General features: G+C 45.8%; 1 protein-coding gene across 1 annotated transcript in view; it reads left to right on the plus strand.

Annotated features, from left to right (window-relative positions):
• The first annotated feature begins 5,122 nt into the window (after positions 1-5,122).
• The window catches only part of TMPRSS13 (transmembrane serine protease 13), a 229,667-nt gene continuing 210,647 nt past the window's right edge, over positions 5,123-24,142 (plus strand). Inside the window, exon 1 of the mRNA XM_086957023.1 lies at positions 5,123-5,256. Coding sequence (XP_086813149.1) covers positions 5,242-5,256 — 15 coding nt within the window. The 5' untranslated portion in view covers positions 5,123-5,241. The remainder of the gene's footprint in view (positions 5,257-24,142) is intronic.

Below are 24,142 nucleotides of genomic sequence, written 5' to 3' on the forward strand. Positions count from 1 at the left end.
GCACTCTATGCCACTCTACGCCACTCCATTCTACAAGACTTTACTCTACTCTACACCACTCCTAGCTAAGTCCCTCCACTCAATAGCACTTTACTCAACTCTACACCACTTCACTTCAGTCTATTGCACTCCTCTCTCCACCACTCCACTCTACAACACTTTACTCCACTATTCACTATTCCACTCTACGGCGCTCCACTCTTTGCCCCCTACTCTACGCCTCTCCGCTGTATGACACTCTTCTCTATGACACTCTAATCCACTTTATGGCACTATTCTCCACTCTATGCCACTCTACTCCACTCCGCTCTATGCCAGTTCATCTACGCCATTCCACTCTATGCCACTCCATTCTACAGCATTCCACACCACTCCACTCTATTACACTCCAGGCCATACCACTCTATGCCACTTTACTCCACTCTACACCGTGCACTAAACTCAACAATACTTTACTCCACTGTGCCCTTCCACCCTATTACCCTCCATTATATGGCACTCCCCTCCACTCTATACCGTTTTCACCCTTCACTCTGTGACTCTCCACCTAACAACCCTCCACTCTGTGACACTTGACTCTATGATACTCTACTCCTCTTTATTCCACTCCACTCTGCCCCACTCTCCTCAATTCCCTCTATGCCACTCCATGCCACTTTAGTGAATTCTATGCCCCTCCAATCTACGCCCCTTCACTCTGTGACACTCCACTCTACGACACTACACAACCCTCCATACCACTCTAGGACCCCCCACTCTACGCCACTCTACTCTGACACTCTACTCAGTTCCCTCTATGCCACTCCACTTTACCTTACACCACTCTACTCTATGACACTTCACGACAGTCTACTCTATGACATTCCAGTCCACAACACTCTACTCCTCCCCACTCAGCAACACACCACTCTACGCCCCTCAACTCTATACCACTCCACTTCTCTACTCCCCTCTACGCCACTCTACTCCACGCCACTCCATTTTCTGACTCTGTACTCCACTCTAGGCCCCTCAACTCTTCGCCCATCCACTCTACACCACTCTACTTCACATAACTCTACTCCACTTTACTGCATTCCACAACACTCATCTCCACAACACGCAACCCCACTCTTCAATACTCTTCGCTACTCCACTGTAAGACACTCCACTTCAGTCTCATCTACCCCAATAACTTTGAGCCATGCTGAACAACAGCCACTCTGGTGCACAACATGACTAAAACACATTGGCAAAGCCAATAGCTCTTGCATAGGTGGGACCTATTTGCTGTGTCAATGCTTGTTTTCCTTACCTTTTTTGGAACTGTGTTTTTCATATTGCAGTGACAGGACTACCGGTGCCAGAATGTGTAAAAAATCAATATCAAGGTAACTTAAGGTACTCATGACTGGCGCAGGGATCATTATGACTGCCAACACTGATGCTACCTGTCTTTTAGGCACCGTTTTCAATAATAATGTGTTTTATGTAGCTCATCATACTGCATTTCTGTAATTTCTAAGCGCTTAAACCTCTGGTCTTCTCAGCTTTTCACTGGTTCTCTGGACCAACATACAAAGCTACCAGGTTCCCGAGGTCTTTGTGAGACTAGTTAGTCCAGTACCTGTTTCTTCTTAGAATTCTGGAACTTATGGTCCTGGCTTTATACTGGGTGACTACAAGATAAGACTACAAGTCCCAGAATTCTACGCTGGTCTAACTAGTCACTCATGGACATGGGAAAAAAACCTGAAATTAACATATAGGAAGATATTAAGGGGTTGATTATAATGACGGTGAGACCGCCGCCGACAGCCTGTCAGTGCCGGTCTCACCGCCATCATGTGCATGTTTACTACCCGCCATATTATGATGGTGGGCAGGCGGTCGGGGTAGGTGGAAAGACCATCCAACAGTAATCTGACTGGTTCAAGGAGCCTGTTGTTCCGTCAAATGGTCTGTAATGCCTACAATGGTGGTGGTGCCTAGCAGGCACCGCCGTAAGCGTTACGATGTTCCTTTCCACAGCCCTTTCATGGGGGTGAACCTGCATGAAAAGGCTGGCAGAAAGGGACATTGGGGGCTCCTAGCAAGTTTCCCTTACCCACTGGCCCCAGACACATGACCTGGGGGGCACCTACGGGGCCCCCTACATATGTGGCAGGCACTGCATGGTGCCTGCCACGTAATGCAGGCCAGTAGCAGTCGGTGGTAGGAGTGCTGCGGGGCGGTGACGTGGGGAGCGGGTAGTAAACTACGGAATACAGACAAATACAGGTAAGTAAACATAAAAATAAATAAAACGAATATCGTTGCGCGCACTGCATTGCATTTGGCAATGCAGTACGCACAATGAAATTTGTTTTATTTATTTTTATGTTTACTTACCAGTATTTGTTCGTATTCGGTAGTTTACTACCCCCCACCCTGACCCTCCCCACGTTACCGTGGGGCAGCACTCCTACCACCGACTGCTACTGATGCAGGCATATGTCAATTGTCCCTTTTTGTGTCAAGCCTATGCAGCACGCATGCGCTGCATAGGAGGAGACCTTTAGGAATCGATTCACTTTTTGGGCCAAAAATGTACACGCTTTTTATTGCTTTCAATGGCAAGGTGTGCACGTTTGGCGATTCCCTTGCAGGAGCGAGCTTTGAAACCGTTTGTTTGTAATTAACTTGCAACCAGAAGGTGCCCCTGCTCGCTCCCGCAAGGGAAACAGGCGCAGGCCCCCTTCTCTCTCCCCTCCCCCTGCTGCCTGCTCCTCTCCTCGTCAAACTTGTTTAACCTCGCTACTGGGTTGCCCACTCTAGCCCTGCAAAATTTAGATTGTGGCTCTCATATTTGTCCCAGATGAGTCCTAAACCTTCTCAGATATGGCACAATTCCATATTACTCCCACCATGATTACCATTAGAAGCCACACAAATTGTTTTATACTACCGTTACTCTCAATCTCTCATGTAACGTTCACTGCTCCTATTGTAAAGCGCTCTGACAACTCTCTGTAATGTCCGCGCTATATAAAACAGCATAAATAAATAGTCAGTGGGCCCTCAGCCCTGCGCACCTCTGAGCCGTTCATCAGCAGCTCGTCCACTGCGTCTTTTTATTTTCAAGTCTAGTAACTGCAGTGTGAAATTTATTACAGGGGAAGCATAAATACAAGTTGAAAAAGGTAAAGAGTACAACTTGATTTAAGGACCTTCTCCGGTGCCCCGGTAAACTTCACAGCTGTTACTTAAGGAAGTGCAACCCTGCTCCACCCATTTCCACATGATACACATCCTCCTGGCCACTGCACACCAAAATATTTCCACTCGGAGGCCAACTTTCCCACCACTTCCCTTCCCCTCTATATTGCGGGAGCCGCTAATACGCTGTGTGCGCACAGGACTCACCCTCTGCACTGCACGCTGCCCTCATGCTCAGAAAGGCATTGGTTCCTACGGCTGCGTAAGCCCGCTCTCAGCTCCGCTCATGCCTCATTGCCTGTCGCAACAGAGCTCAAAATGGCGAATTTACGACTGTGTTGTCATAACAACAGGGCGGGGAGAGAATCGCTGAACACAGAGAAAGGACTACACTCGATCGCCCGAGCGGGAGTCGAGATTAGCACTCGTTATGCGGACAGAACCCCCTCCCACCCCCATTCGCACTTTCGGTGTGACCAATTGAAACCCTTTGGCTCTGAAATGTTAATATATAGTGCTAAATTTCTTTAAACAAATAAGGGAACGGTTGCTTTTTAGCTTTACGCACGATTGAGCCACTGATATGGCGACACTACCTGTACACCCCGTTACAGTGTATGAGTTACAAGAGGATGTACTTTATGAGCCAGTTACATACCAATGCAACAACAATTTCATCATAATAGTGACGTTTTTCCACTCTACCTTTATTTGTGTTGTGGTAGACAGCTTCAAGAGATCCACAGAAATTACTGGGTTGGTCAAAACGTCAACACTAAAGAAGGGAGCGCCTACAACAGTTTATCTTTCAACACAAGGATTCAATATTGGACTGTGTAATATTTAACAATGGGGCAGCCATTCGTTTTTCACTGTATATATGTATCATAATGTTACTGTTTTCACTTTGCACCATTGAGCACTACGCCCGTATACACTATTGTACAGCACAATATCATGGAATAGTGTATAAAAGTTTGTAATTGGATACAACTTAAAGGCTGTGTTTATTCTGTGTTCTGATAGATTAGGCATTTCCAACGAGTAGATTGTGAGCTACCAGTAGCTCTCCAGCTACCTGTGAGTGGTTCTCTTCTGTGCAGCCCAGACCACTAAATTAGAAGCTTTTGCTTGGTTGAATTATTATTTGTATACCAAAATTAACAAACATTGGCATGGCCAATAGGTCTCACGTTTGGGACCTTATAAGTGTTTAATTATCCAGCACAATATCCTTGGTGCAAATACATCAAGTGTTGCATGGCTAAACACTTATAAGGTACTAAAGGCGAGACCTATTGGCTATGCCAATGTTTGTTTGCTTTGAGGCGGGTACTGCGGCCAGCAGTACCTGCCGAAATGCAAAATATAGGCATTGTGACTGTCTTGGTGGCGATCGCGGGACCGCCAGCAGCCTGTCGGGCGGTCCCAATCCCTGCCATCGTAAGTGGGTCCTAAGTCAAGCCTGACTAGTTAGTTAGGTCTCGCTTTGTATTTACATGATGCTACGTGCAACTTTGTTGTTACTTCAGGAGATAATGCCCACGAGTACTAGGATAAGCTAATCCTACCTCACACTAGGCGCTTCCATTTTTGTTATGGTATAACTGGCACGTGCACCATTGCCATGCGTGACACCTTCATCCAGAGCTGGTTTTCCAGCCACCGGCGCTTCAAAACAAGTGTTTTATGGCATCTTTATAGAAGAGGAAAAAACTCAAAGTACCTGAATCCCAAGTGGTGAGGACTAAAAGCCAGGACTGGCGGAGGGTGTCACGCCTGACTTGCAGCCCTCGGGATCTCTGCGGGACGCGCGGGATGCCCGGGTGATTTATTCGTACATATTAATAATCCAAGGAAGTGGCGCGGCAGGTCTGGCGAGTTCTGGGTGCCTGCCTGATTACCTGTGCCAGGTGCAAGGAGGTTCCCGGCCTCCCCTCCCTGCCCTTCCGCCAGCCACAAGAGCTCACTCCCTCCCAAACTTTCAGAAGCCGCGGTCGGCAGCACAGAATGGTCCACCCGTGCAGCCTCTGACCCCTCGGACTGCTCGCCTGAAAGGACGCCATGGCCAGCTCGCAGGTAGGTGGGGGAAGCTTGGGGGTTCATTCACCCTGTGAACAATACCGTGGATTCATCCCAGCTCGGGCATGTCTGTGCTGGGAGCCCGCGGCGTGTGTGTGCGTGCCTTGTTTTCCAGTTTCGCTGCGAGATGTTGGCACACGGGCGTTGCCTGGTAATTTAGGGACAGGTACAGGCGGTATGTATAACATTATTACGCTGATTCAAAAAAGAAAATATGTATTATTATCCCACGAAACAGCCATCCTGCCTGTTTGTGTAAAGTATGAGCACTCGGGAAATGAACTTAATAATTTCTTTTTAGAAAACTTACAGAAAGAACTTTCTTTTTCATTGTGTTGTTTTAGTTTTTGTGTTGCATTCCTGCATCGTATTTTTTCAGCCAACACAGTAGAATGGGAAATGAAGGAGACTGCGCTGATAAACTGGCGCTGAAGGGATGATAACTGTTATAAAAGACCGACTCCTTTGAAGGATTGTTTACTTGTGGCCAGTGCTTCATTTGATCCGGTGGTTTCTGGTGCTCAGCACCAGCACTGGCACTTAATTGTCAATATCGGAGCTTGTAACAATCTGCCAAATGGTGTAATTGAGAGATGAGCACAGCAACAGTTGTTTATTCATTCAATATACATTAAAAATTACTATTGACTGCCTCCTAAGCCATTCTTATAGTTTTGGGGGCCTTGTATAGGCTGAATTGTCACACTTGTAGGAGTGTGATGATTAGTAATTGTATTGGCGCTGCCATTGGCAGCACTGTCTGTCTGGGGCAATGTGTGGTGCAAGCTGCAGTAGCCTCCCGATGAGGGCCCTGGTATTTTTATTTATTTACCAATTTAGCACTGATCTGGAGGTGTTGGGATTTATCTCTGAGGCGTTATCTTTGACACCTCAGTCTGTGTGGTTCCTCTGGAGAGCCGAGCGTTCTCGCTTTGCTGCAGCATTTGGAATCAAGGGTGCTAGTGTTTTGAGTCCTGAGTGGGCGTGGTCTTATTAAACGGAAAGTATACATTTTAAACAATTTGTAGAGCTCCCGAAATTCCCGATTTCATGCATGACTTGCTTATGTAGACCAGTTTTCGTTATTTGCATTCTCATAGTTGTAGTCCTGACTCCTGGATTTCTAGCTGGATAAAGAGAACTACAAGAGCCAGAATGCAAAGGGGAAACAATTGTTGTTGTGATCCCCTCTACCACGAGCGCCACTAGTTCAGCAGCTGTGCCCTGCTGTGTTCCCTGGGCTGGTAGAGGCGCTTTAAAACTAGCGAGTGAACGAAACAAACTGGGAAAACGCTTCAATGTTACGGAATCGGGCTCAGCAGCTATAGTGGCTGCCTCGCCGCAAGTCATCGGACATTGTTTCTGCCTGACCTTTAACTCGGCCAAATTATGGTGCAAATTTACAAGCCCCTTGCGCCGCCGTTGCATCACTTTGGTGACGCAGCGGCAGCGCAAAAGATGTGCCATGGTGCGGGCTATTTACAACGTGACGCATCTGGGAGATGCGTCACGTTGTAAAGCCCTGCGCCTTAAGGAGCCCTTCCGGTGTAGGGGGGGGAGGCGTTCCGGCGCAGGAACGCCTCCTAAAAGTGGCTGAGTGAAATCTACAGAGATGCGTCACGTTGTAAAGCCCTGCGCCTTAAGGAGTCGTTCCGGTGCAGGGGGGGGGCGTTCCGGCGCAGGAACGCCTCCTAAAAGTGGCTGAGTGAAATCTACAAGATTTCACTCAGTCGCTTTTAGGCCAATGCTACGTCAAAATCCTGTGCCTGCTTGAAGCAGGCGTAAGGCTTGATGCAGCATTAGAAGAATGGGCCCCCCGGAGCATTGCTGGAGCTGCGTCGCGCATGCGACGCAACTTCAGCAATACAACACGTTTACGGCACAGTTGCGTGACGCATCTGTGCTGTTTTTGCCCCATGGTGCGCCGCATTGTAAATGCGGCGCATCATGGGTGGCGGAGGCATGGTGCACAATTACTGGTGCATCCCTGCTAATTTGCAGGGATGCACCAGTAATTGTAAATATGCCCCTATGTGTTCTAGATGATAGAAACAAGAAAGGGGAGGATGCGGAGAATTAGTGAGACAGGAAAGAGGAGGGGAAACAAAGGGGTGGAAAGGAAGAAGGCGACGTGGACGAGTGAGAGACGGTGGTAGAGAGAAAGAGTAGAAGGGGGCAGGGGAAGAGAAAGTCAAATGGGAGGAGAAAAGGGGAGAGAGATGGAGCTAGGGAGGAGAGGGGAAAGACAGATAGAAAAAGAAACGCAAAAACCCATAAGTACTAGTGGGGAAGCTTTAATTAGTGCAGTAGGTGCAAAATCACGTGTGAACAAGGGATCGAATGATCCAGTAACCTACATCTATGGCTGTCTTTTTATATTAAGCTGGATGTGGGCTTGCATTAGGGTCCAGGGTCCCCTCTCTACACCACTGGTTTGTACTACAACCGTGCACACTCAGACACGCTCTCAAGTGTCTTGATTTCTTCTGTGTGTGTGTGTGTGTACTACAACTGTGCACAATCAGACATGCTCTCAAGTGTCTTGATTTCAACTGTGTGTGTGTACTACAACTGTGCACAATCAGACATGCTCTCAAATGTCTTGATTTCATTTGTGTGTGTGTGTGTGTGTATATATATATAATATATGTGTGTATGTATATATATATGTGTGTGTGTGGGTGTATGTGTGTATGTGTATATATATGTGTGGGTTTATGTGTGTGTATATGTTTGTGTGTATATTTATATATATATATAATGTGTGTGTCTGTATTATGCGTTACAGAGAACGGCAAGGCCTTGTTTCTGTTTTAAAGTGTGGATTAAAGTTTCTCGGAGTATTTTAAATAGAAAATCGTGACCAGTCTCTTGCCTAGGAGCTCACACCCTTGGAGGAACAGTTTCTAGCTCAGCTGGTTATCGGCTCCTCCTAAAGCCCTCTGTCCTTCATCATCAATTAATTTTAACAACTTTTAATATTCAACCGTATCTGTCCCAGGAGCCTACAATAGATTTTTATTAACTCGTTTTAGGCTGGGAACCTTACATAGTTTAGTTACTTTCCCTGTCATGAATGACTGGTCACATGATCTTCAACTTTGCCCTTGTGATTCCATTTCCCCCCCAATCTACGATTCATGTTATTTTATTTTGCAACTTTTATTCTAGTGACAGGCAGATGTTTCTAGTCCCTTTTCTGAGGAGATCTGGGCATTGTTACTTTTACAGCTATTAGCCAATGCAAACTCTGTTCTGAGAATTGTATCCTTTCTGAAAAAGTGCTCCACCAAAGGAAATTTTTGATAATCTGAATGCTTATTTTGCACAGTACGATGCTTAAAATTTTAGGATTCAAACTGTAACTTCTTTTTAACTTCATTATGTATAATGTTATTACTATGGTTTTATGGAATTAGCTTGGTATAAATTGTTTGTATGCTTTTATGATTGCTTCTACAATCGAATAAAGCTTTCTTGATTGATTGATTGTGTGTGTGGGTGTATGTGTGTGTATATGTGTATGTATATATGTGTGGATATGTGTGTGTATATGTTTGTGTGTGTGTGTATATGTATATATATATATATATATATATATATATATATATATATATATATATGTGTGTGTGTGTGTGTGTGTATTATGCGTTACAGAGAACGGCAAGGCCTTGTTTCTGTTTTAAAGTGTGGATTAAAGTTTCTCGGAGTATTTTAAATAGAAAATCGTGACCAGTCTCTTGCCAAGGAGTTCACACCCTTGGAGGAACAGGTTGTAGTTCAGCTGGTTATCGGCTCCTCCGTCATAGACACCTTTCGCCTACACAATGTACTCACTCTGCTTACCTTTATATAATTAGGAGTAGTGCTTTAAATGGGCATGTACTGTCCGGTACTTAGAACCTGCACATTATGCACTTCTATATTTCCATTTATAGCACAGTAAATAGAAACCTTTATTAGGGAAACACGCCTCTGGAGGTGGATACGGCTTTTCTGTGTTGTATACAATTCTCTCAAGCCGCCGTTGCTGAAGCACTAGCAACCTTCCTTGCTGATTTTTAAAAACAAATAACTATAATAAAAAAAAACTTGAAGCTTCTTTTATTCTCAGTAACTGTTGTATCAAAAGACCATGGGCACTATAGCATCGATTAGATAGACTGAGTGGATGGACACATGTGAAAAAATCTTTGCTAGACATCTTCAAAGAGTCTTAAGGAATGGATTGAGACTCTAAGTATACTATTAAACCTCCAAATGGGATGGGTGCTAACTACCCAATTATTTGTTGAAACACACTCATTTCAAAAGAAAATCTTCCTATATGTGGCTTAATTCGAACTTAAAACAGCCTTTAATTCACTCAACAGAAACATTTTATGGAGCAAAATGACGGGATTAGAAGGCCATCTACCTGTGCTACATCTAATAATTGAAGACACTAGGATTTTTGGTCTCGGATACAGATGAGGAAAATGGTGCCTTGTCGTACAAAAATTCTGACCTCCTTCGGGTTAAGGCAGGGATGTATCTTAGCACCCTTATTATTTTCAGTCTACCGTTCTGATGTTGTAGAAGATGTTTGCTTCTTCCCACCTAAACTACACCACAAAACCATACATTGTGTTTTTATGCAGATGATACACATCTTTGGGTTGACGCTGATTGGTATGCAGCATTCAGCAAACAAAGTTGGGGGACTGGGGGTGAATGTTTGCATTGTTCAGCATTCCGTCCATCATATGTTCCTTTTGCTTTTGTTTCCAGCACTTGAAATTTCAATTGTTATATATGACCTTTCTTGCATATAAAATATATCACTAATGGGGTCTTATCAATCTTGCGTATGTGCTCTGTTGATTTGATTTTTCACTGATTTGATAGTTTTGTCCATTCGCAGATGCCCTCATGGACATTTAATACTATCAATTTGCATGTTTATGCCCCAGGTAGTAAACTACTTCAGTTTGATTTTCCTTCCTCTGTATGAATGGCTCATATGTTCTGATGTTTTTGATGTTATTACAGTGTATGTAAAGTAGGTATGGACATGTGGCCTTATTTTCCATTTGTATGTTTATTTCATGTTGTCACTGTATTTTCTTAAATTCATTACCTTTGTTTTCATTTTCTTTTAATTCCGGTATACAGTATTGTAACTTTTAGTATATAATTTACAAATCATTGTCTGGACTACTTCCCTGTGTTTCAGGCTAATCATTTTAATTTGCATTCCAACCCACGAATAATTACATACAAATACCATTGTCTGTTTTGTGTTTTGGTCTTCCCTACCGATTTGTTGTACTTTCGGGGTTAGCTTTCTCCAATATATTGGGATTTGTTTTTATTGCCTTTGAGGTTTAGGTGTGTCTCTTTTGTTTTAGCTTCTAGTGATTTGTTATCTGAGCATATCCATTCGCCAGCTCTCTTTATAAGAGATAGAAACCAGGTCTGGATATTGAAGAATGACATTAATAAAGAGGAAAAGCACAGCTAGAAATATTCTACCCATTATCAGAGAAAATGTAAATCTAAAAGGAATGCAGCCCTGCAGTTGTAGTCAAACCTTCACTCTACAGGTGTATATGAAAGCTGTGGTCGAGATGAGTTCATATTGTCAAAGTATAGCTTGGGTTGCAGAGTAAAGCCATTCATTCTTCCTCTCCTAATAGCATTTTGCCTAAAGTGACGGTTCATATATGGATAAGATCTAGTTGAAGTAAGCCTGCTACATCCATTGTCCACTAATGATGTCGGTTGTCGCAGTGACTATACCCATCCTACCGAACCATGTGATCCTGTGCTGGGATACTTTTATAGCATCTCCTCCTGCAAGTCAAGACACCACTCAAGCCATTATACTGAAGGAGTAGCGTGCCTTCAGCCAACATCATACTTACCAATACTGGGGGAGTAGCCTCCCTTGCTAAGAAAGGTGTTTAAACTTGAAGCATGGTGCTGGAACCTACCCCATTTTTAGGTCAAACCTACTAACCAGTGGCGGCCGGCACTGATCAGTTGTGGAAAGTCGGGGAAGTAGAACTGGGGAAAGGGGGGTGAATAAAAAAAATAAAAACGTACCTCCTGTCCTCGTTGTATCTCTCCACTCCTTTCTCTGGAACAGGAAGGACACCAGAAACAGCAAGGCTCCCCTGAGCCTTTCACAACACTGCAATCCAGCATTGTGATTGGTCTGAGCACCATGGTTTGTTGCTCAGATCGGGAATGGGCGCTTGGGCATGTTCTCTACCCAGGCTGTAATGCAGCCTGGTTGGAGAGCATGCTATGTGCGCATGAATGTTTGGCGGGTCCAAGACGGCCGGCCAAACATTCATGCGCATGTAGGGAGTTAAAACCACTCCTCCCCTGCTCCTTCAGCAGAGCTGCCATGCCCACTTTGAAAAACTAAAAATAAAATGATAACCTTGAGTTATTAGCATTTTATTTTTTCTAACACTGCTTAATAGCAGTGGGGCGATGCTCCTCTGTCTTAGCGGAAGAGACGCCACTGCAACTAACCAATGCAATATCTGTTGCAAAGCATATTGAGGCATTAGCACATATAGGTGCTTTGAGACCCGCCTGTGTTCTTCTCTCCCTCTACTCCATTGCTCTCGAACATTGCTTCTTTTCTCCAACCCCTTCATCGTGTTCCTTCACCCATCACGTACCCTACCGTTTTGTTTTCCCCTCCCAAGAATTCCTACAAAATGACAAAGATGTTGTCTTTATAGAGCTTTAAAAAATAATTATTGTAAAAGACCAGCCCAATAAATAAAGTTTATTTCTATCCAGGATGCTGTACAGCATGTCTGAAACCACTGGTAATGTCAGTAGGTCCCAAAGACAAGAACCATGGCGTTGCCAAAGCTTGTTAGAAACTGTGAACCCTACTTTCAGCACACCTTGATTTTGATAAAATGTTTAGAGTTTCTGGTCTACCAGCATTATTGCACACGTTTTATCTTTAGTTCTGAACAGACTTCAGACCATATCTGTATCATGGCTGATACTGAATTTATAAGAAATGGAAAGTCTTAGTCTATAGTAGAGGATTTTTGTTCCATTTGTTCTTTTTGGATAAATTAAGCATTGTAGCCCACTGACGAGGGCAATAATGGCTGTAAGACCTGAACCAGGCCTGAACAGGCGAGAACTTCAGGCGAGGGCCTACATTGAGGGTGATGGCTTTTTAGTAATGGTTATAATTTGAGGCCATCAGGACGATAAGGATATTAGAACATTCCACCCACTGGAGCAAGAATATTGGAAAATTAAGAGGGAGAAACCGGCAAGCGGATTATTGGAGCAGGTCTGGATCAGCCATTATGGGTCCTGAGCACTCTATTGTCTTCAGTGGAGCTCTCAACATTCTATTATTAATATACAGGCCCTTTGGCTCGAAACTTTAACGACCGGTATATCCCTTTACGGCAGGGTATAAGGCTATTAGAAAATTCCGCCCAGGAGAGTAGAATGTGCTAATTAAAAGAACAAAGGCCTCCATGTGGCTCATAAGCCTTTGTTTCACAGCTTTTGCTGTGATTGTTCAAAAGAATTCTGCTGTTACCCTCTTCACTGCAGCGCGAATTCCGCCGCAGTGCTGGACATTCCAATCGCGGGCGTGGTCAAGACGGCTCCCGGCCGTGATGAGCACACACCCACCGTGACTCATGACTGCCAGGGGCCGTCATGAGCATGGAAGAGGTTAACTGTTGAACATTCAAAGCTATAGCTGTGAAAGGAGGCAGAAGTCAGCCCCTTATTCTCCCTAGGCTCAGCTAAGCTACTTTCCTCATTCAGCCGAGCCAGCGAGACTGGGAGCTGAGCAGCATCCCCCTTCACCCCCTTTCCTTCTGAGTGTCCAGTGACACTGAGCTACGGAAGAAGGAAGGGGGAAAGCCTCCTGTGTGCCCTGCTGCAGGTTTTTATAGGCCATTTTCTCCAATAGAGCTCTCAACATTCCAAGGTTCTATATAATTTAACAAACCAGCCTTTGTCCACTCGCTTGATTACTGTATTTAAATTCAAGAAGCTGTGATGTAGTGTACAATATATTCTAGCATGCAACATTCCTACGGGTTGGTGTGCCATTTAAAGTGGGAAAGAAGCTAATCAAGAACCATAGAGCGGGTTATATCTGTGTTTCCGTATTTATACACAGAGTTTGAGTTGAGACTTACTAACATCCTATTTGAATATAAACAGAGGTTGCTCATTTACTGGGCTGGTCTTTTACAATCTAAAGAGGGCTCGTTGAGGCATTTTTTAAAGCTCCACTTACAAGGGAAAGATAAACAAGCATTAGAAATGCAATAGGTCTCGCAGCATTAGAGTTAGTGCTTTTAGAATTGTTAATGGTTTTTTTTGTAAATCTTTAGCATGAGGGTGAGGGTGAGTGAGGGTGAGTGAGGGTGAGGGTGAGTGAGGGTGGGTGAGTGTGAGTGTGAGTGTGAGTGAGGGTGAGTGTGGGTGAGTGTGTGTGAGTGTGGGTGAGTGTGGGTGAGGGTGAGGGATTGAGGGTGAGGGGTTGAGGGTGAGTGAGGGTGAGGGGTTGAGGGTGAGTGAGGGTGAGGGGTTGAGGGTGAATGAGGGTGAGGGAGGGTGATGGGTTGAGGGGTTGAGGGTGAGTGGGGGTGAGTGAGGGTGAGGGGTTGAAGGTGAGTGAGGGTGAAGGTGAGTGAGGGTGAGTGTGGGTGAGTGTGGGTGAGTGTGGGTGAGTGTGGGTGAGTGTGGGTGAGTGTGGGTGAGTGTGGGTGAGTGTGGGTGAGTGTGGGTGAGTGTGGGTGAGGGATTGAGGGTGAGGGGTTGAGGGTGAGGGGTTGAGGGTGAGGGGTTGAGGGTGATGGGTTGAGGGTGAGGGGTTGAGGGTGGGTGAGGGGTTGAGGGTGAGTGAGGGTGAGGGTGAGTGAGGGTGAGGGTGAGTGAGGGTGAGGGGTTGAGGGTGAGGGGTTGAGGGTGAGTGGGGGTGAGTGAGGGTGAGGGGTTGAGGGTGAGTGAGGGTGAGGGGTTGAGGGTGAGTGAGGATGAGGGGTTGAGGGTGGGTGAGGGTGAGGGTGAGTGAAGGTGGGTGAGGGGTTGAGGGTGATTGAGGGTGAGGCGTTGAGGGTGAGTGAGGGTGAGGGGTTGAGGGTGAGTGAAGGTGAGGGTGAGGGTGAGTGAAGGTGAGGGTGAGGGGTTGAGGGTGAGTGAGGGTGAGTGAGGGTGAGGGGTTGAGGGTGAGTGAAGGTGAGGGTGAGGGTGAGTGAGGGTGAGGGGTTGAGGGTGAGTGAGAGTAGTTGAGGCTGAGTGAGGGTGAGTGAGAGTGAGGGTGAGTGAGGGGTTGAGGGTGAAGGTTTGAGGGTTGAGGGTGAGGGGTTGAGGGAGGGTGAGTGTGGGTGAGGGTGAGTGAGGGTGAGGAGTTGAGGGTGAGTGAGGGTGAGGGTGAGTGAGTGTGAGGGGTTGAGGGTGAGTGAGGGTGAGGCTGAGGTGTTGAGGGTGAGTGAGGGTGAGTGAGTGTGAGTGAGAGGTTGAGGGTGAAGGGTTGAGGGTGTGAGGGTGAGGGGTTGAGGGTGAGTGAGGGTGGAGGGTGAGGGGGTGACAGTGGGGGGGTGAGGGTGTGAGTGTCTGATTGATTCAGATGCACCGTCCCTCACCACTCCCTTTTGTACCACTTATTTGATAACGGCAAAAGTGCCAACAATGGTCCCTTCACTACAGCTCTAGGCAGAGCCTTGGGGTGATGACGGGCCACAGAAGGTCCCCAGGAAGCTGGACTTTTAAAGAATACATCCAGGAGTCGGGCGGCAATTATTCATCTGTCACCTCCTGCTGTACAGCATTGGTCTCCGTAATGCTGCAGAACAGCAACTGGAGTGCACGCAGGGGCAGCCACAGGTCTGCTCAATGCTAAGCAGACATTGAATCCGACTGGCACTGCCAGACCAAGCCCAACGAAATAATTATTAGGGGGTGTACCACTCCATCCTTGCTTGTGACTGACGCGGAAGACCAGTGAGTGAAGGAGGCGAAATTCTGAAAAACACCCGGACCGAGTATCCTGCTGGAAGGCTCTACAAATACCATCTGGGAATGTTCCAGAAGGGAACATGAACAGAATGCCTGGGACCTTATCTTCGTTATTACACGGACACCCAAAGAAGTAAATGTAATAATGAGTGCGTATATTGTCCATTATCACTCAAATATGAAAGCCAAAATACAAGTGAGTAAATACACAATTGCGGCTATTAGGTGGAGTTGGTTACGAGCACAACACATCGAGGGCAGTTTTATGTCCAGTACTGTGTACTGGGCTAGGCAGCAAGGCGAACGTCAAGTCTGTGCTTTCATTTATTCCTCAAGTGCCCACCCTGCCAAGTCTGTCCTGGGCCTGTGCCTTCACAGCCTGCCTGGCCCAGTTCAGCAGTCAGCCCTCTGCTGCGGATATCTACCGGGAATCTCACACGCTGCCCCAAGCAGGCGCAGTGATGACTGCATTAGAGAGCACGGCAGTGATTGGCCGAGTCATGTCAAGAAGACACCACTAATAATGTAATAATAAGCAATACTCATTCACCATGCCTGAACCAAGGCGAGCCTGCATGTTAACACATACCAGCGTTCTCTTACCTAGTTATATTCATTTTGAACAGTTATCAGGAATTCCGACCGCAGGTGAAGAAATGTATAGCCCCGACCCAGTGCAGGGGCAGAGCAGCAGAAACCCCCGGCACAAATTAAGCCCTGCCTGCAGACAGACTCCTGCTCTCCTCTTATGAGCTCCCTCGAGAAACTAAAGTGCAGAGGTCCATCAATGTTCAGTTATCTGCCACTGGCTGAGATCTATCCGGGAAAGAAGCCTCACAGAAACGGATCCTGTAAAGCGTCATGTGTTTAACGAAGGCTCAAGTGGGCGCTGGGATTGTGCTTGAAGAGAAGCTCTCAGCCTCCTGCGGGCCCCTGTGTCCGGTTCTGACACTCAGAGCTCGGCTGGTGTTATTGAATGGAGTGGGGCAGAGCAGGGAGTTTGTTGGTGAATGGTGATGCTGTCGGAGGTAGCAGTCGTCGGGCATGCAGTGGTTTACGTTATGGTATAAGGGGGGTGGTTAGAGGCGGGGTTTATAAAACCATGCCTTGTGGAGTGCTCAGCCTTTCATCCCCGCTCTGCCCCCTTTGACCGGATCCCTCCTCGTCAGCTGCTCCGACCGGGCTTCTGAGGTCATGAAGATACTAAATTGCTATTTATGGATGCAATTTACCCGAGTTCAAGTGACTCGGGCTGTTGTCCGGATCTTGGGAAGATCACTCTAGTCCCGTGGCTGAACGCTTATTAACCAGACACTGTAGAGAACAGAAATATATTTACAAGCCCCCGAAGCACATCATGAATACTGTGTGCGTCTCTGTTTGTGGCTGCACATGCTTGTCAGGAGCGGTGCGCGTGGTGAGATATGCATCAGCATCTGCTTGGGGTACAGCGTGTCTTCCTTCGCACAGTCTGCCGTGAGTCACACGCTGCGCCATGCGGCCCGTGGGCGTCTCGTGGGATCGGCTCATTCCTTTTCAAGTCACTGTTTCAAGGGGGGTGATTAAGCACTGGGCGGTGTGTGCAGCCCCGCTCCCCTTTGCTGAGATGTATGTGAAAGTCTATGGCCACACATTGTTCAGCCTGTTTCTGAAGGCTCCAAATGTTGGCAGGAGTGAACGCGTCAGGGAGATAGAGGGACCACCCCCAAATTATTCTGAGATCAACCCTGCCCCAGCTTGCTCAATGAGAATCGCCTCCGAGCTACTAATATTAGTGGTGTCTTAATAGCGAACATATCACGAGATTACTTCAGTGGAAAGGCTATTTAAATTACCAGCAGTGATCACCTTGGTGCAGGGTTTCCAAGAGTAATGAAAACAAGACGGAGGGAAGAGAGGGGAGGGGGGAGGAGAAGTGCGACAGGGGAAATGCGAGACGGCGGGCAGGGGAGGGGGCGGAACGGGGGAGGGGGCGGAGAGGTGCGACACGGCAGGCAGGCAGGGGAGGAGAGGAGGAGGGGGGAGGAGAGTAGGGGAGGCACACAAAGACGGACATGCACGCGCCCGTGACTTTTAAGGTCAATGCGCATGCGCATAAGCTTAATGCGCATGCGCATTGACCCTAAAAGTCACGGGCACTGCAAGGAATCGCCACGATTCCTTGCAGTGTGGATAAAGAGTGGATAACTCGCAATACTCTCGCCTTGCTCGATGCGCATGCGCATCGACAGGCGAGACCTAAAAATCCATGTGTAGACAACCTACAGGAAATGCAGTCTTCCCTGAATCCCCCTGCCTGCTATGTCCCCTTAAACAGGTCATTGTTCCAACAGAAATAAGCAATAAAATGTTGGGTAAGAGTGCTCGCGAACTACGACCTTGCTAATGTTTGTAAGAGAATTAACCTGCAGCATTTATTGGAGGCAGATTATAGCGGTTTAATCCAGTCCTACCTGCCAGAAGTGAAAAGTAGATCTGTTAGGGGCTGGGCCCTGAAAGGCCCGATAGGCCAGGTTCCTTCCTTCATTAGGTGGAAAGGGATTAGTCAGGCAGAGTTTTTACTAGGCTATCTACCTTGTTTGCAATCTTGATGCACTGTCACTTTAGCACATACTTGTCTTCTGTGCTCATTTTTCTAAAATAAGAAGTAGCCTTTTATTGACTGTTTTTAAAAAGATGCAGGTTCGTCGCATCAATGACTTGATGAGGACAAGTCTACAGTGTAATAACATGTAGGTATGTTGGGCCGTAGCCTTAGACCATTCTTGTCTGTTGTAGCCGAAAAGTTAGCGACCAGGACTACTTTTAGTTAGAGATTTGTGTTAGCTCTGTAATTGATCCTCTTAGTCGTAGCTCAGGCTTTATCAGTCTGGAACTATTGTGTGTACAATTTTTTTTAAATAATGAAATGTTGATTAAAAAAAAAAAATGTTGTTCCTTGCGCAAGAATGTTGGCCGTTGGGTCGGTACGTATTTTATTAATCCTCCACCTCTTAAAATGGATGAATGTGATCTTTTATGCAGCTTTGCACAATTTTCCTCTATTGTGCATACCCGGGGGTATTTCTAGGACCTGACTTGTGTTTGTCCAAGCAGCATCCGATCCTGTATTGAGGTTGGTGTATGCACTGTAACTATCTATTTAAGCTTTATGAGTTTACTTTTTTTCATCTTGTGCACTGTCCTGCAGTTCCTCAATTGGAAGTATTGGCCTGTATGTGAATATTAATTGTTTTGATTGGTGATTTTATAAATGTTGTCGAATATTGTCTTTTCATTGATATGTTGTGGGATGGGAGGTTTGTGTTGCCTAATTGGCATGATATCAAACTAATACAAATATACAATATGGTACTTATTCACTGGGAAGGCTTAATGCTCAACCCCCTCTGTCCCAACAATGTGAATACAGATGCATTAGTTCATAGGCCCACTCTACAGATGATTCTTATTACCAAGGATACTAGGTATGAAGGGTGCTATGCCGAACATGAACTGAAATCATGGCACTAGTCCTCCCTTAATCAAAATTCAAATGAGTAAATGGGAGGGATCCAGAGATGTATCACAATCAGTTTTATTCAAATCTAGTCTATTGGTTGATGACCCTTACAAAGGTTACAAATATTGCTGAGGTGGCTCACGTTATTAGGGACAAGCGAGACAGAAGGATGAGTCCCATGCCTGTCCATAGAGCTCCAAAACTGTGGTAGATGTCGGGCGATAAGGCTATTGACTTTTCGGTCTGTTTGGCCCATGCACAAATTGTCCTCTGTGTATTTTTCCAAGTCCACTGTTATAATTAGTGATGCGTTTCACAGAACTCCCCTGATTACTACTTGTATTTCATTCCAGCTTGCAGACGTTTCTTCTGAAATTGAAGCTCAAACCAGCAGTGCTTTGAGGATTAAGTAGGAGGGATTGTTTGATAAACTGTTTTCCTTGGCTCAAAAACAGAAAACTTAGGTCAACAAAATACTTAAGAGCTGAACACTAATGCGGTATTTGTGCCTCAGTGCCCAGTGTTTGCACACACGTCATTTGCATTTGCGTTATTTCTTCGCTTGTCTGGACAGACGTCCTCAGTGGTTTGTATCGACTGTCTAAGACTGCTTTATTTTAGAAACTTATTTCCTTCCATAAACTTCCATAACATTTTTGTGTATTGTTCACGTGGCATCTTATCAGAGAGACCATTCACATATTGCTTTAATGCTGCCCAGCAGACTTGTAGGCTCCACTTCAGACAAAGCAGGCAAAATACTGTCCCAAAAGGGTCCTCCTATTGTTTGTCCATAATGAGGCAACATCCCTCCTGCCTACCTTACTATGTGGGTAACGACTAAGGGTAGCAAATGTATTGTTTCTAGTTGCCCTACTCAAATATCGTCTCTACCAAGGGGTTAGGTGTATGCTTATCTCTCCCCCTGTTTTGCAGCACCAATGCTGTCTACAGCAATTAACTCAACAATTCTATTTTGGGGGGCGGGAGGTATGTGTGCATGTAACCAAGGGTAAGTCAACTGACCCCCTCCCCACACCTTATATAGTTAGAAGACTCATATATAATTTTTGCAATTTGAAGTTAGCCCCCCTCCATCGACTCTCTACGGCACCTCTTTGCTCCCGGCTTCCCTTGAAACCCTGACTTCTCCCACTCCTCCTTCACTCAGGGAGATATATTTGCGAACTTCTACTTTTTTCTCATGCCACCCCTTTTTAATTCTTTCCAGATCAGATGGAGTGGGGTTGGGGTTAATATACTTTCACCCCCCCCCCTTAGTGGGGGGATAGAGGGAAAAAGGTTTGCATTTATATAGCACTACCTACCCCTGACGAGGCGTGCAAGTAGCACGCTACTCCGGTACCCATAATGGATAAACTGTGAATTAGTATAGTGAAATATGAAATTAATTTGAGTGGTGGAGATGTTAGTTAGTTATTTTGATTGAGAAGGATAGTGGAGGGATAGAAGAGTGAAAAAGGTTTGCCATCATATAGCACTTTCTACCCCTGATAAGGTGTTGAACTGCTTTTTCAGTGAGTGGCATGCTACACTGGAACCCATAAAGGAATAATGGTGAATAAGAATAGTGAAAATATGAAAAGTAATTTGAGTGGTGGATGTTGTGGCAGCCACAACAGGACTCTGGGTCATGGTCCCTGTGTCTTGAATAAAAAATTCTATTATCTCTATTTCTCTATCCATTCACATGTGTGGGAGTGGTGTCAGAGAGACCCCCCCCAATTTGCTGTTCACAACAAAGACAACATGTTGTAGCAGCTGTAGAAGGACTGGCGAGCATGGTCCCCTCAGAACTGCATTGTAGTGAATTCCAGGTTTTGATGGTCACAAATAAAGAGCACATATATAAAGGGTGATAACAGATTGTAGTCAGACTATACATCATTTGTTGTTGATGTTAGTCTCATTTAAGGAATAGTGAGTTCTCTGGTGAGTTTAAATTGTGTAAAAAAAAAAAAAAAACCTAGCCTCTGCTGCGATTTGCTAAACCATGTTTGAAAGCTAATTATTGTCTCTGATGAATTTTTCATAGAGGTTATGGAAGGTGCTCCAGAAGCTAAAATGAGAGCACATATTTTATAATTTCACACTATTTTCCTCAGCCATTTGATAATAAAGTCTGATATTCTAAGTAAAACATACTTCCAACAGCAGCAGCAGCCTGTCAATTGAATCCCCAGTGTTCTACTGCAGCATGGCCACAGTGTCCTAATGAACAAGTAGAGGGCTAACATTCAGTTTTCATTACATAGAAATTATAGTTAGTGAACTAAAAAGCTAAAATGGAGACCTATTCTCTATGGGTTCTCAAATATCTTCCTCATCTATTTCAGTAAAATATTCTGACATGCAGAGTAAAACATACTTCCCACACCAGAAGCAGTCTGTTAGATAACTCCATAGTAATCGACTTAATATCATTTTGTTGGGATGAGAGTTATTGAATTTAAAGATTTCCGTGAGGAGTATATTGAAGTAAATGAGCATTGGGATGTTAATGTAGGTTTGAAACCAGCAGGTGAAAAAATGTGAGGGGAGGAATGGTTTTTCACTAATTTGAAGCATCTGTTTACTCGGCCGCCTACTCATTTTCTGTTGCCTAGCAGAGACCCAGATTAAAAATACATATATTCACTGAAAAAAAGGTTAAATAGGCATTCTAGTTATGCTAGGTATTAAGACCTTAACTTTTGTTAAACACCCCGCCAAGCAAATTCACAACAATAAACAACGGTTGAAGTGATGTACTAGTTCGGTGTTGGAATGAGTCGTGAGTTAAAGTTAAAAATAAATAAATAAATAAAAAACCTCTGTAATACACCAGTTCTAGATTAGGAAACAAAACTAATTTGTGCCTCCATCATGCACTGCTTATGACATCCCATATTACATCCCTCATGATCTGTTAGATGACATCCTGATATCTCAGTCATAGCCTCCGGCCAGACCCTGCATTCAAGGTGTATCAAGACATGGACTCAGTGCCAAAGTCCTATAAGGCACCCTCAACTGCATGCGATTTTCAGCCTTAAGTGGAATCTGCACGACACAGGGCTTAGGCTGTGACCAGGTTCTACACCCACCAGTTCAAAAGCAGCCAACCTCCACTGTGCACTGATTTTGGATAAGTGGAGATGGCCTGCAAGGCCTGTGGTCACACCAGAATGTGCATCCAACATACAGTAGGAGTTGGGTGGTGGACTTGCCCTTTGGCTAGACCCTACACCCAACCTTCCGCATATGGTGTACCCCAGAGGTTTGCCACAGGATCTTTGGTTTGACTACGCACCCAACCCTCTATTACCACCTTAAACCCTGCTAGCTAAGCCTTCAACCCTGCACAGCAAAGGTTGATCACAGGGTCTATTCTTTCATTAAATTTAGTGGCAAGCTTCCCATAAGTAAGCATGGGCGGAATTTGCGAACTAGCGATAGGCGAATTCATAATTGCGATTTGCAAAAATCCACCAAATTCCGCGAGCTTGCAATTTTTTTTTGTTTTGCGAGTTCGTGAGATTTTTTTACCAGTTCGGGAACGAGAACTTGCGCATGCGGTAGCAACGGTCGAGAACATGTTGTTTCCAACTAACCAGCCTGCTCGCGATGCCTTTTTCCTGTTTCGGGTCGCAATGACGTGTTCGCATTTGCGATTTCCTGTTTTGGGTCGCAATGACGTGTTCGCAATTTCCTGTTTTGGGTCGCAATGACGTGATCGCGATCGCTGCGTCACTCGGCCAGCTACCAAAATCTCGCAGCACACGCGAACAGGGAGGAAAACTCAGCAGTGAACGCAGAATCATGGTAAGTCAATGCCGCGTGCGAGCAAGATTGTATTTTTGAAGCGCGAACAAGAAAACAAAATCCACCAACTCACGAGTTGCGGATTTTTGGGCAATTTTGCGCGATTCGTGGATCACGAAATTGCCATACATTCGCAAATTTACGCCAGTGGAATGAATTTTCCGCCCATACTTACCCATAAGTAACCTACCCCCACTGCACCCATCCTTTGTGTGAATACAAGTGAAAGGCCAATTGCATCCATCAAAAGTGCTTCCCTTCAGAAATATCCTATTTCTACTCTAGCAGAATCAAATACCTTGCAAAACACCTATACAATATGACTTTACAAGTTTAAATCTAACCCGGAATGGCAACGTGGGCCACTTTTCTAGCTCTGGGGCCACCTCTGCTAGTTCTGGTGTCTGGGCCTATTTTTTATCCCAGTCCAATCTTGCCACTCGCCTGAACAGTGTGAAATCACAGTATCCTCTTCCTGCCAGCCCAAGTCACATCCTACAGCGCCAGCCACAGAGCCGCAGCGTGAACTGTAATCAAACAAAGCATGTACGTGCCCACATAAATGCCAGAGAAAAACATCTAGAGCTCCAGACCAGCAGGGCCGGACTGGGAACCACAACTCGGCCCTGGCAAAGTGCTTGGCCGGCCCCCCCTTCCCCAGTAGGGGGGGGGGGGGGGTAAGTCCCTGTCTGAGTCCCTCCTGAGGCGGAAGCCGGGAGGCTGTGTGTCAATTTGTGCTGCATTAGTTTTAAATTGCTTTTAATACTGGAAATAACTGCAAAAATCGGCGTTTTTTCACTCACTTGAATTTGTGTCTAAATAGCTTGATCTTAAGAAGCTTGACTTGCTGACTCCAACCCGTCTCTTTCCCGCTGCCCAGGGCCACTCCCAGCCGAGTATTGAAGCAGTGGAGTTGGTCCCGGGCACAGAATTGCGGCGGCCATCTTGGGTGTGGGTGGGTTTTACCTCGCTCTAGTTGAGCATAAAAGGGGATGTCTACTCCTCCGCGCAGCGGACGCGCTTTGCGGGCGCGCCTGACTCGCGCCGGAGTCGTGCCAGAGTCCAGCCCGTCTGCGCCCGTCCGCGCACTGGCCGGGCACAGGGCCAAGAACCCTGCTGGGACCAATAAAGGGAATTACAGTAGACAGGAACTATTAGCCCTAAAATCGGATTGCGGATGCGACCCACATAAATTCGATCCCTCACACTGGACAGGCCCGGTGAGTTGTCAGAATTGCCACTGTACTTTCTCGTGGTCTCAAGTCTCCACCCTCTCAACATCTAATTAAACCCTAAAGGCAGGCTTAATTAATTCTAGATCTTTGCCAAAGCATGCCCAGCATATTCAGGATCTTCTAATCGATGACAACTTAGATTGTCTCTTTATTACAGTGACCTGGCTGAAACCTTGGTGTACTCCTGATCTGGTACATGCCCTACCTCCAGGGTATGGTATTCAAAGGGCTGACAGAGGAACTGAACAACGGGGGGAGGAGTGGCCATCATATATAGAGATACACTTGGCTGTTCGGTGACAGAACT

The sequence above is a fragment of the Lissotriton vulgaris genome, chromosome 2_1 (genome assembly GCF_964263255.1).
Source record: "Lissotriton vulgaris chromosome 2_1, aLisVul1.2, whole genome shotgun sequence".
Lineage (NCBI taxonomy): Eukaryota > Metazoa > Chordata > Amphibia > Caudata > Salamandridae > Lissotriton > Lissotriton vulgaris.